This window comes from Drosophila persimilis, unplaced genomic scaffold (assembly GCF_003286085.1).
Source record: "Drosophila persimilis strain 14011-0111.01,24,50 unplaced genomic scaffold, DperRS2 tig00000686-arrow-arrow-pilon, whole genome shotgun sequence".
NCBI lineage: Eukaryota > Metazoa > Arthropoda > Insecta > Diptera > Drosophilidae > Drosophila > Drosophila persimilis.
Genome location: NW_020825336.1, coordinates 940348 through 954217, shown reverse-complemented (window position 1 = coordinate 954217; position 13870 = coordinate 940348). Strand labels below are relative to the sequence as shown.

General features: G+C 45.7%; 2 protein-coding genes across 3 annotated transcripts in view; both read right to left on the bottom strand.

Annotated features, from left to right (window-relative positions):
• The window catches only part of LOC6600529 (four and a half LIM domains protein 2), a 58018-nt gene that overhangs the window by 38365 nt on the left and 5783 nt on the right, over positions 1–13870 (bottom strand). Inside the window, exon 2 of one of the 2 annotated variants that reach the window (XM_026991694.1) lies at positions 3768–3853. In XM_026991694.1, coding sequence (XP_026847495.1) covers positions 3768–3853 — 86 coding nt within the window. Of the gene's footprint in view, positions 1–343; positions 848–3767; positions 3854–13870 lie in introns of those variants that run through there. The other variant, XM_026991693.1, reaches the window with a different exon arrangement.
• On the bottom strand, positions 7139–9325 carry LOC6600559 (peptidyl-prolyl cis-trans isomerase CYP95). The gene has a single exon (XM_026991697.1). The coding sequence runs from the start codon at positions 9145–9147 to the stop codon at positions 7414–7416; it is 1734 nt and encodes a 577-aa protein (XP_026847498.1). The 5' UTR covers positions 9148–9325; the 3' UTR covers positions 7139–7413.

Sequence of the window (13870 nt, the reverse complement as noted above, 5' to 3'; positions counted from 1 at the left end):
GATCCGTTTGGGGGGGAGCCAATCATAAAAATGTGATATCTTCAAGTGTGAAATTATGCAAAACAGCAGCAAAAGAAGACAAGGAATAGCAAGAGAGAGCTGAAGAGAAGCGACGATAGAAATGCTAAAATCAAAGTAGAATTTATTCAAAAGTTCTGCCGCTGCCGCTGCCGCTCTCTCCCTCTCGCACTCTCTCTTGTACGAAAAAGAGTGTGGAAAGATTGATGCCCAATTAAAATACTTTGCGAGCAGACGCCGCGGGGCAATCCATTAGCACCGATAATTACCACCTCAATAACTCATAAATACCTATAGATGACCCCTCTCTGGCTCCCATGCTTACCGTTGTTCTCCGCCTGCTGCTGCTGCTGTTGTTGTTGTTGTTGTTGCTGGTTTCGCCGTGGACGTGACCATGGCCGTGGACTTTTTTCGCCGTATGGCCATGTGGCGCTCGCGGGTGGGAAACTTTGGTTGTTTCTTTACCAGCACGGGCTGCACTTGGAAGACGTCACATGACTGCACCTTCAACAGCATGTTGGATGAGCAAACTTCTTGCAGCGCAAAGACGAAAGAGAAGCGCTGAACACGCAACAATGGGATGGCGGTGGCGGTGGGGGGGGCAAACAGTCAGCAGTTTGACAGCCACTCAGGTGTCTTTCAGCAGTGCGTGACACGAATACATATACATACAATGTATGAAGCGGTATGCGAGCTGGTCTATTATTTTGCACCACACTGTAGTTCGAAGCTAGGCCTGTCGCGGCAGCAGGACGCTGGCGTATCAACAATATCGCGCTCCTTCACTGTTTATGCGTTTTATTTTCGCTTCGACTGCCAGCTGACCTAATATTTGATCACTCACTGTATTGCGTTTACGAACAGACACGAAGATGTCGATACTGATAAGCGATTGACGTTTAGGTAAACACAAAGAGAGTCGGGCCGGAGAGAGAGTTAAGTTGGAGAGTGAGTGTACGCGATAAGGTGTACTGCTTACACATTGCGTGCTCTCCTTTCCTCTGATTCTTCTTCTTCTTCTTGTACGCTTTGCTGATGTTTCACCGTGTTTGCTTTCGGTTTAAAATGTATTTTAAGGCTGGAATATTCATTCGCTTCGCTCCGATCGCGTGGACAACTGAGTAACAACTGTTTTAACAGTTAAACAATGCAATTTTGAGCGCGTCTCGAAACGCAAAAAACAACAACAGCCGCAACAACCACAAATAAATCGCGCGAAGCACGCGGCTGTTAGAGAGATCGTCAATGAACGCGCACACACACACACAGACACACACGAACATGAACACTTGTAGAAGCAGACATCAGACATGACCAAACACGAGCCGGCTCAGGGCACACTGTCAGTCACTCATGCAGTCAGTCATTTCGTCAGTCAGTCAATGTCAGCCTCGGTAACGTTCATTGCTCAAGCCCTAAACAACATGAGACAGAGGGAGAGGGAAAGAGACTCAGAGAAAGAGTGTGAGAGAGAGAGCGCACGCTTTGAACTTGAGTTGAACCCAACACTTGAACCACGTTGATGTTGCAACATTTCCCACTGAAGCCATCGTAATCGCAATCGCAATCTTCCACTGCAATCGTTTCATCAACTCAATTCGAATCCCAATCTGGAGAGATCTAAGAAATCAAATGATTCCTTTGGTTAAATATAGAAAAACAAGTCAAGGTCATTCAGTTTAATTGATCCCCAATTGATGATGCACCTCCGATGAAACCGCCACGGGGGAGGGTATTGGGTGGTTGGATGGAAGCCCTATCTGTGCTTGTTTCCATAAAGGGGCAAACGATAAGGCACTAGCTTTCATTACCTTCAATTCCCCAATCAAAACAATAGCAATCGCAAAAAGATCAATCAAAAAAGATCGATTGTTCCAAATACTCTTTAAATTTTCTTTCATCATTTCTCAACCATTTCTTTCAGTGTCGCACTCTATATAATAAATATTCCTCTACTGATGGCTTTTGATCTATGTTTTCATCACCTGAATGAAATATTTGTGCCCACAAAACTATGACCACAATTTCTTAAATATTTCTTAATATCTTTGGGTCACTAGAGAAGTATTTATGCGTTTCTGGGATTAAGAAATAAAAAATAATTTAATTTACAACCCAACACATTTGGCCATAAAAGTCGCACATAAAAATACAGAACAAAAAAAAACGAAAAAGACCCACTAGAAAAAACTAGAACTTTTAGTAATTTATAGCGAATGACACGTAGAAATGCAAAAACACGAACTACACACATTACAAATTAAATAGAGGAAAAAAAATCCACAAAAAAAAACAAGTGTAAAAAACTAATTCTGGGCAGAACGAAGATAAAAGTACCCTATAGAAGTTAAATATAAATCTAATATATAGATAGGTAGATAAATATATATTTTATCTAACAATATCGATGCCGATAGTCTTTAATCTTCGGTTTCGAGTCTCGATTATTTGTTCTTTTCTTTTCTGATACTTTTGATACTTTTACCTCGAATCTTTTCAATAGTTCTGTAATACCCTTTTTTTAACAGCGCAGCACAGAATCAGAATACGCATACGCCCCGTAAATCATCAAATGAAATTGGCATGCGGCCAGCATCAGACAGAAAACACACACAAAAAAAAAACCACAGTTAGACAAAGGAGAAGACAGACGGACGTAGAAGCGGACAGGCGGACTGACAGCCGTATGGACAAACGGACAGCCGACAGACAGACAACAGACAGTCGGACATTCGATTCAGTTCACAGATTAATGGCGTAATTTGAAATGGTTTTTGTGGCCACAATCGCTAAGTGTTTGGCCAATTTCCCGAATTGCAACTGCCCCCCATTTGAATGGGGGATATATGGGGTAGAATGCAGCACATAATCGTTTGGAAAATTGCATAATTCTAGCTACTAAAATGAAAAGCAACGAAACGCAACGCAGTTCAAGTGCAAGCATAACAATGAATAAATAATGAAGATAATTAATGACGGCCGGGCAATAAATTGGGGATGCGGCCAGAAAAATTTCCATTACAATTTTCTGTGTGCAGCAAACGTTGCAACGTTGTCATCATCGATATGACCCTGGGGGACAGCAGATCGCCCTCCAGATCCATTGTAGATGATAGTGCCTCGTGCCCCATCATTTTGGTCATTTCTCTACCGCTTTTATGGGCCACAAAATTGTTGTGGCCACTGCTGCTTCCCCCCTCCCCCCCCCCCCCTTGCTGCTTGAAAAGAGGTTCAATCTGTTTTTGGCATTGCTGACTCAACATTTATCCATCGATCGCAGCGAAAACGAAATTCTGATCCCACACACTATTCACAGTATTTGGGTATGAAATACAAAATCTTAATCTTTCTACAGATTTGGGGCAATTAATGTTGGCTTGGGCGCTTCAAACGAAAGGGGGGGGATTTATAGAAGACGATTCCACTTTCTTTTCGAACGTCTTAGCTCTTAAATCTCTCTTGTTTCAGCATTAAACTACATTTCAAACGGAATATCCAACAGTCGTTTCTTTTCATTTATGTGGCGCCATCTGGCAGCCGCTGTGTGAACTATACGGCAAAAAAGCTTTTGCAAGAAAGCTTTACAGTGCGGTCGTGGAATATTGTGCTGCTCAAGTGGTATTTGCTGTATATGTATATATTTGAAAGTTTTGAATGAATTTTAAATGAAACAAATTGGATAAATTATTATTGTTTAGTTTCTAAGTTTATTTATGTATATTTAATTTAAATTCCTGAAAATTGCTTACCTCCAATCGTGTGCTGCAAAGCCAGGACAATTTGATTTGCATTGTTCACAGCGCACTCCATCCTCAACCTCGCGGATAATGGCACCCTGAAAGGTAAAAATGGACATAGTTATTAAAGCGAAACAACAGGAAAGAAATCGGGGTTGCATGAGATGGGTATGGCTTGAGAGTCTCTCCAGAGAAGTATTCCCTACTTCCTGCTGAACTCCCTCCAAGTCCACGCTTTAAATTTGCTCGCAAAACCGAAAACAAGACAAGAGATTTACGATTGTGCCCTCTGCTCATTTGCGGGCCACTGCGCCAAACAATTTCGCAAATAAAACTATGGATAAAGATACATATACATATATATCTAAAGTGTTTCGGGGGAGCCCTGTTGTGGGGGGATGCAAATTGCATTTGGCGAGCCAAACAAGCGGCAAACGCTTCGACATGCCAAAAGTTAAGCTTTCTGGCTGCTCTAGATGTTGCAGTTGCACTTGCAGTAGCTGCCGCTGCTGCTGCTTCTGTGGATGTTGCACTTGTTCCAAAAATACACCCCAACAAACAAACCAGAAGAACAAACAAACACACACAGCGAGATTGCACTTGGCATGCTTCCATTTCTCTTTGTCTTTCTGTTTGTGGCCAGGAAGACTGCAGTAGAAACTGTTTTCCTGTTGCCAAAAACGAGAGCCGGCGGTTTTCAGTTGAGGCATTAATATTCAGGATATCCTGTGCGACCCTTTTACTGCATTTCTTTGACCTTTTTTTTGTGTGTTTGGGGGGGAACGATAATTGTGACACGTCGCTGCTCCAAAAATCGATGCTGACCCAGTTCATAGGCGGCCAAAATGGCATAGAGATAATGGTCCTCCCCTCCCCCCTCCTCCAGTGCCATGGGGGACAGCAGACATGGCCAGGATATTGTTGGCATTAAGTTGCAAGCTTTGGCCCCGCAGTTGGGCAAATGTTTGATTTCCACTTAGGCGGGTCCCCCTCGGCCCCCCCCGTCCCGAGTGCGGAGATTAATGTCCCCCCAATTAAACAAATGAGAGTGTCAATAAATCTATAATGGGTCCAACTCGATCTTTGTGTGGGGCGGACAGGAGAAAGGGGAGATTCTCATCTTGAAGTCTCTCGCAGTCTCTCTCTCCTCCTTCGAACTCTCGAAACAAAGTCCCATGATGTCACTGCTGTTGCCTTTTTATCGACTGTAAACCAATTTCGTTTTTAATCTGAATAATCTTTGAATAATCTCTGAATAAATAAACATGAGCCAGCAACAGCAGCAGCGGCAGCAGCAACATTATGCTGCAATTGCCTTTTGTGGCACTGGGCTCTTGTATTGTATCTGGTATCTTTATATCTTGTAAGTGTAGCACCTTCTGCCCACTCATACGACGGGTTCACCCACTGCTACAAATTCTGGCACAGCCAAACAGAATGCTTTTTAGCAAAATATCAGAGTCTCCAAATAAATTGGAGCCAAAGTTCGCTTTGGCAACAGCTCGTACACTTTCCTAGGCTATGACGCTATGTGCCACCCGACTGTCTGCACTCGAAAATCCAGCGGAACAAATGACAAATACCCTTTAAAGTGTTTAGGGGATAAAAGACGATTTACAGATGGTATTTCCTTTATCCAATCTCGAAAGAATCTCTTAAGGAATTACTATCATCCTTTGACAAAGGATAGGCTTTTCACATTCAGAAAAGGAATGACTTTATATAGACACTTTTCTTGAATTATATTTCATTGATTAATGTGGAATAACTCGAATAATATTCGCTTAGAAATGGCATCACGAATCCAATCCGACTGAAACACAAATACGATGCCAGAATGGGATTTTTATAGGGATATTGAGATGGATTGTCTATGATAATTGAAGTATTAGAAATATATCTAGAAATATTCTTAATTTTAGTGGGTTCTCATGATAGTTTGAACTATTTTGAAGCATGCACACAATTATGGATGTAAATGCACACTGGATGTGCTTTGAAATAGTTTCCAACAAATATATACCCCACCACGTACAGGGTATAGAAATCCGTAGGTCGTCGTCGTTGTCAAACGCAGAAAACCGGTCTTTGGTTTACTTGGAAATGAATCTATCTATGCGTTGTGTATATCAACATCAACATCAACCCCAGACCAGACTGGAACTTGTATAAACATTTGTGCGAGTGTGTACCCAGAGCCCAAGCCGAAGCAAAGCCAAAGCCAAAGCAATCCGCGACACAGAACAGTAAGTGTTTGTTTATTGCAAAACAGAAATCCCCCAAAAAACTACACACAAACGGGCACAAAGTACCGACACAAATTAACGTGAAATTCACAGAGAGCCAGGCCCAAGAGTGGAGTTTCACGGCAGGGCAGGGCAGGGCAGGGCAGGGGGCACTACACTGCCTAATGATCACGATTAAGCCCGATGCCCGATGATGATTCAAAAGTTAACCTGTTTTTTTAGACCCCCACGCAAAGATCTGCCCCTCCCCCCAACCAGCCAGCCAGCCAGCCAGCCGTATGGGCAAGGTTACGGCGGAGCGTATTAGCTCACATTGCAGAAAACTGGCAAGTATTTTTCACACTCTACTTAAGATCCAGCTAATGGCTGCTGAATGTGGTTCAAGATCGTGCGTAGAGTATGGAGAGACTACTTAGTGGCTGCCACAGTTGCAACGACCAAGTTTAGCGGCTGGCAGTGGAGTGACTAAAGACGTCTCTCAAGAGCCGCCCCGAACACAGGCGACAGTCTTGGCCTGGTTGTGGCTGGGGCCAGTTTAGAAAGTGAAGTGATCTACTAATTAGGACACACAAAGAGAGAGAGAGAGAGAGAGAGCAAGAAGTCTCTGCAAAGTTCCACGACAGGTGGCGCCAGGGCTCAACTCTTTGAGAAGCGCATAGAAAGGCTCCTTTTACTCTCGTGCATCATCTCCAATGACAACAACTATTGTATTTAGCTGTTGACATCATCATTTGCCACAACTTTATATATACATATGTATATATATTTTTCAAAACCAAATACGGCCAGAACCCCATCAGCTGCTTTCTAACTAGAAATCCCCCTCACTCGGGATGACCATATTTAATGCCCCTGTCACGTAACGTTCGGCTCATTTTCATGCACAGTTAGTCATACAGAAAGACAGACCGACAGACAGGCAATAACCATGTACATATGTATCTGTGGCAAGGCACTAAAATTCATTTTTTTCTTTTTTTTAGAGCACACACAAAGCTTTCTTTTGCTGACAATTATACCAACAACACTACGGGACATATTGTACTTGTAATTTTCGGGGTTCGCTGGTTCCACAAAAAAACAAAAACAAAAACAAAAAATATCCCCACCTTGGGGCCACATAACAAAAATATTCAATTGAGTAGACAAATTTTCGTATATTTATTTACGTATTATTGATCTTTACTTAAAAAATAATTTTACGTAGCGAAATTCACAACACACATCCGATAGATACGATATACGAGAGGGGCTGTATTCGATGGATACATAATAAATCATTAACGATCGAAGTCCAGTGCCCGCTCATGACGCAAGACCTCTTGGGTCTCACTCTTGGGTGTCTTTCTACGGAAAGAACTTCGCGAGCTCTCCCTCTCTCTCCGTCTCTCTCTCTCTCTCTCTGTCTCCCTCTATCGCCAGGGCATTTTGATGGGCGATCGATTGCGTCGTGTGGGCACGGGGGCGGCACGTGTCATTGGCTGTTCGCGACGCCCCAAATAAACGGTGGGAACGCCCCCGCCGTAGACCGTTGCCCCACCCAGGCCGCTGGAGGATCCCCGCTGCTTCAGTGGGGCACTGTTGGCGCTGCTGCTGGTGTGGGTGGGGGTGGCAGGTGCATTGTAGTGGCCTCCAAAGTACGTCGACGATGGCTGCTGCTGCTGCTGCTGTCGGCTCTGGGGCTTGCTGCCGTACAGCTGCACCCTCGTGGGGGCCCTGCCTCGAGCGGGCATTGGATTGGCGGCGGACAGGGACCTGCTCTGGTCACTGCCGATGTGCACCAGGGTCCTGCCACCCCTCTGCTGCGAGGCCTGCTGATGGCCCACGCTCATCCGCGAGGACTGCTGCTGATTCACGCTCAGCCGAGAGCTCTGCTGGGGGTCCACACTCATCCTCGTGGGCTGCATTCGTGTGGGAGAGCTCTGCGGGCGGTACCACCGCTGAGAGGCACTGGGACTGGCGGTTCTCGCAGTCGATGGAGGTCCCAGTCTGCTCGGATTGCTGGCCAACAGCCTCTGCGCATAGTACTCCGTTGTGGGCATGGGCTTGGCCACGCCCACGGGCACGAACCTTCCCGGGGAATGGGGCGAAATGGAGTTCTTGATCTCGATCCTTATGGAGGGAGCAGGCGATGGCGATGGCGATGGCGACATGTGCCGCAGGGAGGGCTGCACCACGCGGAAGGTCTCGTTGCGTTTCACTGGCGATCGGGTGGCAGAGCGGGAGGGGCGATCCCGGAGCGGGGAGCGCGACTGCGGCCGGTAGTTGTCGTTCTCGAAGACAAGGAAGTCCGGCCGGTTCTCCTTGGACTCCCAGCGGCTGCCGCTCGTCTTGAGGGGATCTGGGGTGGGCGGCGGCGGCACCTCCACGAACCAGGCGGGATTGTGCGGGGCCTCCTTCTGCTGCTGGAGCAGGCGCTCGCGGAACGATTTCCTGAAGCTGTTCAACGTCACCGTCTTGTACTTCTCCCGCTCGTCCTCCTCCCGCTGCTGGTCCTCGAGCAGATCGTCGTTGGAGTGGGTCTTCAGCTGCTCCAGCTGCTCGCGCAGATGCGTGGGCGTCTTGCTCTTGCGGTACGTGGAGGAGTCGAAGCTGCCGCTGGAGTTGGACCCGATGCTGGCCTGCCGATGCACGGACGACTCCCCGGCTGAGCCAGACTGCAGGTTCCTCAGGTTGGAGTGCTGTTCGTACAGGAAGTTGAACGGATCCGACTGCGCGTCGTAGTCCTGCAGCCGATCTCCGCCGTCGCTGCGCCACTTGTAGTACGTGTTGGTGGCCGTGTCGCTCGGATGATGCTCGTAGCTGGCCACCTCCTCCTCCGCGGGCGCGCTGGCGGGCGTCTTTTTTCGCTTCGTGAAGGTGCTGAACTTTCCGAAGACCTTCGATTTCTTCGACTTCTTCTCCAGGGTGGAGCTGTTCGAGTGCGTGTTGGCCTCCTCGTCGGATCCGGGCAGTATGAAGGTATCCCCGCGCTGCAGTGTGGAGCTGGTCGTCGAATCGCGACGACTGGAGGAGGCCCTGCCCACGCTGACCACACTGGCCGGACGGGAGCCGGAGGTGCGCACTGGCGTCGTGTCGCGGGAGGAGGAACTCTTGGCCCGTGACGATGACGACAGCGAGGAGCGTATGTTGCGGAAAAACGACATAGCTGACTGATCCTGATCCCTGATCTTCGTCTCTGATCTCTCTCGCCAAATTAACCTTTGGATCAAGCTTAACCCCTGCTTGAGGACGGGGGGACGGGAGGGCGGGGGGTAATATCTGCCCGATCGCGGAGCAGCAATGAAAAACCGAACCGACGCTTTCGACTGCCGTCGAGCAAGTGAGCGCCAAAACTTCAGTTGTTATGCGGATCATTAGAATTTCTGTCATACTCTGAAAGAGCGGTAGATCGCTCTCTCTCTCTCTCTCTCTCTGTGTCTCTCTCTCTCTGTCTCTCTCTCTGTCTCTGTCTCTGTCTCTTTGTTTGTTCGTTGCGTTTAGTTTTGTTTTGACCAATTTGGCGTCGTATGTATGAGCCTCATCATCGTGTTCCATACGCTTGAACCGGGCTCTGAGACATTATGGCTGACTGCGTGGGTGCTCCACACACCTGTACACGCATACATATAGATAGATATTATGTAAATTTAAGGCAAGAGTTGTGGCAAAGCAAACGCTTCTTTCGTAATTTATGCCAAACCACAAATCGCTCTAATTAGCTATCGAGACCTATCGCGGACATCAAGTGTCTCATTTAACGCATTAGCGCTTACAGCCAGAAACAATAGTCAAATATTGAATAGAACTTGCGGGTGGTGATAGGAGTGATTTGATTATTCGATACCCAGCCCTGGGTGGGAGGCTAAGAGTCATCTTTTCACTTTTATCGATAGCTAATGGCGATTTTAGATCTTTCATTATATGAAAGTAGGAAGTTCTTGCTTCTTATAATCCTCAACACCCATCCAAATAAATTTGGCTCCACTTATATGGACTTCTTTGCTTAAGGAAGTCTTTCAATTCGGGTAGATGCCATTTGCATTCAAGTATCAATCAAACATTGCTTATAAGGGGTATTCCTCTTCCTGTTGCAAGTTACAGACAGGTGCCTTATATGCCCCGTGCTATGCGGCTACCGGGTGTCGTATCGGGCACCAGAATTCAGGTGTTTGCCGGGCAATGCGGTGCTTTGTTCGAAGTGCCCCACACGGTGGGGGGCTCACGAGCATTCTATCAACTAAATCGACCACCAGACAGACGCCTCTTTGTGTTGGTCTAATGAGTGATTGGGGATTGAGTTTCGTGTTGGGTGATGTGGGTTTTTTTTTACTCGATAATTTGGTGGCAATTTTGATTTGTTTCGCTTCCGATTCCGCCACCTCCGCTGCTGACAAGCGCTTTATGCCAGTCATTAGATTGTATCTGTGTGTCCGAAGCATCTGTGAAATTCAAGTGTCGCCTCTCCAATTAAAGCATGCATATTTTAAGCACTTAATGGAGATGACTGTACCGCGCGAACAGGGCTTAAACATGCATATTTTAAGCACTCCATTGGGATGTGACTGTCCGTCTGTGCGGGTCCAAACAGGCTTAAACATGCACTCAAAACGGAGAGCCACACATTGCACACTAGCATCTGCAGTCCCGTCCCCGATTCCCCGTTGGGCCATAAATCGTTGGGAAATTCACTTTTTTAATCCTTCTTTAATTTGAATTTAAGTTTTCTGCTTTTCCAATGGCAGAGACCGCGACTGTAACACACACACGAGCACCGAGCACCGAGCACACACGACAAACAATGCTCTTTTCGCTCTTTTCTATTTTCTCTCTCTCTCTCTCTATCTTGTGATCGTTAACTTGTGTATAATTTGTGTAAAATCCATGTAAAGTGCATGTAGAATTGCCATGTAGGTGTCGCCACTGAGTCATGTAGTTGGTATGTAGGTAGAAACGTAAATGTAGCAAAATAGTTTTACATTTTATTGATCGTTTTTTTTGCCCGAAGATCATCTGTCTTTCTCTAATCGAAAGAATCTTTTTTTGTATAGATGGAGGATCAATTTCGGGATCAGTTATCTTAAAATCTTAAAACTCGAAATAGTTGGTGACAATAAAAGAAATCAGATGCTCTTAATGAAGACTCATGACATTAACACGATTGGCTGTTATTAAGCCTGGAGCATATTTCCGTAAAGCTGCAAAAATCGGTTCTTTAAATCTATTTTCGGCAAACAATGTTTTTCTTAAGCTTGTGTCTGCTTAAAAAAATCCCACAATGTTTGGAAAAAATAAGGAACTGTTTTTCTTATGTATTCCAGCATCGATTAAATAAATATTTTCGTTAAAAGATCTACTCCTGTCTTTTTGTATTTGCATATGGCATCTCTCTTTTTGTTATTCTTGCATCAAACTGCATAACAAACCGAAAGGCAATGCTCCATCTTCAGAAATGTCAACACCTCCGCGTATACTTAATGTTTCAGCGGAATATAACGTATACGCCGGGGGGTTTGCTTTGATGATTGCTTTAAATCTATAATTGATTAATTAACAACTATATGAATTATCAAAGAACCAAAACTGTTTAGCATGTCCTCAATTTGCAGGTGAATATTTCTCACAAATGGTATTCCAAAAGTGTTTATTTGAAGTGTTAAATACTTGAGTATAAAGAAATAATCAGATTCCTGGGAGCCAAATGCTTTTGGCTGGAAAATACATACCATTCTGGTCTGTGGACCTGCTGGTGGGGCAATCTGAAATCACAGCGGGAGGGCGAGAAAGAACGAAAGAAAATCATCCCAGTGTGGGGCAAAAAGGCAAGGGGGGAGAGCTGGAGTGGTGGAAAGGAGGAAAGTTCACGCCATTCGCAGCAGCATGAGGCAGCAGAAACACTTTTGCCCCAACCGCATCTGCAGGCGGGCGCCAAAAAGGAAGGGAGAAGAGCTTACCACATGCCGCATGCCACACACAGTCGTGTGGCTGCGCCCAGAGAAATATTGCTGCGCCCAAATGTTTATTGTGAAAAGATTAATAAAATATGTATAACTAACAAATTGGAGCAGTTATGTGTTTATTTTTGCGATGAAACGAAGCGGAATCTCCATGAATACACGATTCGTATCAAATATTACTCATACAACCCGTTGCATAGTCCCGCAGACGTCCCGAGAAAGACCATGAATTAATCATTCGACGGATATGGTTCGCCCGGTATACAATATACTTATTTAGTGTTCTGCACAAAGTCTTCTCTTCTCTTCTCTTTGCTCCACTTCAAAGGAATCGTACATACATATACATATACTTTAATGTTTGGTGTTGGTTGAGGCAGGTTCCTGAGTAATAATAAATTTCAAATATTCAAACAATTCCCTTATGGATCGACTGCAGAATAAATCATTTGCAGGCGAAACATCTGCACAACATAAAGTAGTGGAGAAGTACAATAAATCTATGGTTTAGTTTCATGAATAATGATATACTATTCTGCTCTATTTATTGGCCTGCAAATTTTCCATAAAAGCCATAAAAAAGAGAAATATTTGGATTGCTTCTTCCGTGTTATTTTTGGGGAATATTATTTGCTTGATGGTCGAACGTTATTGACCCTAAAGTACAAGCCCAGCCCAAGCGAAATACTTCAGCTATGATGCAACATCGCCTATCGACAGTTCTTTGGGGGGTTCCTATACCATCCACCAAGGGTAGCAATATTTGAATGACATCCAATTATGAATGAAGGTCGGACGGTTCGGTGCTTGGATGGCCAATGGCCAATGGCCAGTGCATTGTGTGCAAAGTATCAAATAAACATAGTCGTACTCTATGAATGTGTGTACTTGCGAGTATGAATGTGTTTATATGACCCGCCATATAACATTTATCCGCTATTAAGTCATGCACAAGCACGCATACGCAGATACCAGACAGACGGGGCGGGGCGCACACAATGACAGCTGTTTGCTGGGGCACTGTGGGGGGAGGGGGGGGGCGCCCCAATGCCAACGACAACAGCAACGACAACAGCAACAAACATTGGCAAAGTAAAAGCCACAAAATAAGCCAAAATTATGGGTGGGTGTTGAAATTGAAAAATTGTTTAAGTCGTACATATATCTGATATGGGAATTGGATATTTTATACCGTCTTTAAATTGTGCACATTTGCCACAATTAACGAACGGAACGGTGAAAGAAATTCCACCCGATGGAGACACGGATTTCGATACCCTAACAGATCTGTCGCCTCCACGGGGGGGGGTACTTTATGTCTTCTGGCATATCTCTTACGTGATCTGTTTCATCTGGGTTATGTCTAACCTTCCCGCTAAAGCCATAGTTCTCTCGGTTAGGGTATAATTAACACAAACACTCAAACGCACTGTAATGGGGATGATGGAGGGGGTGATGGGGATGTGTGAAGGAAATTGGTTAAGAGGGGGAGCCCGAGATGGCTGAAGAGTGGGGGGGGGCAAGAGCAAAGAATTTGGCGGGATAGAAAGAGAGGGGGAGGGAGAGGGGGAGCGGGGGGGGAACGACGGCTGGACAATGCGTTCCAACGTGTGCGCGCCGCTCCGGCCGGCTCGAAAGGAAGTGGGCGAGCATGTTTTTACAGTTATAAAGAGCACACACACACACACAGCTGGTGTGGTGCTGTGCCTACCATTTAAGCGAGTGTGTGTGAGAGCAACAACAGTAAACGTGACCGGTTGCCGGCGGCAGGCAGGCAATGCACAGATCGACCGCGAACCCCAAACAGCAGCAGCAGCAGCAGCCATCCAACAGATGAAGGGGAAGAGAAATAGACCACCAGAAGGAAAGAGGAGGAGAGAGGAGGGAGTAGGAGTAGGAGGAGAGGAGTACATGGTCCATCCAATATTCGTAC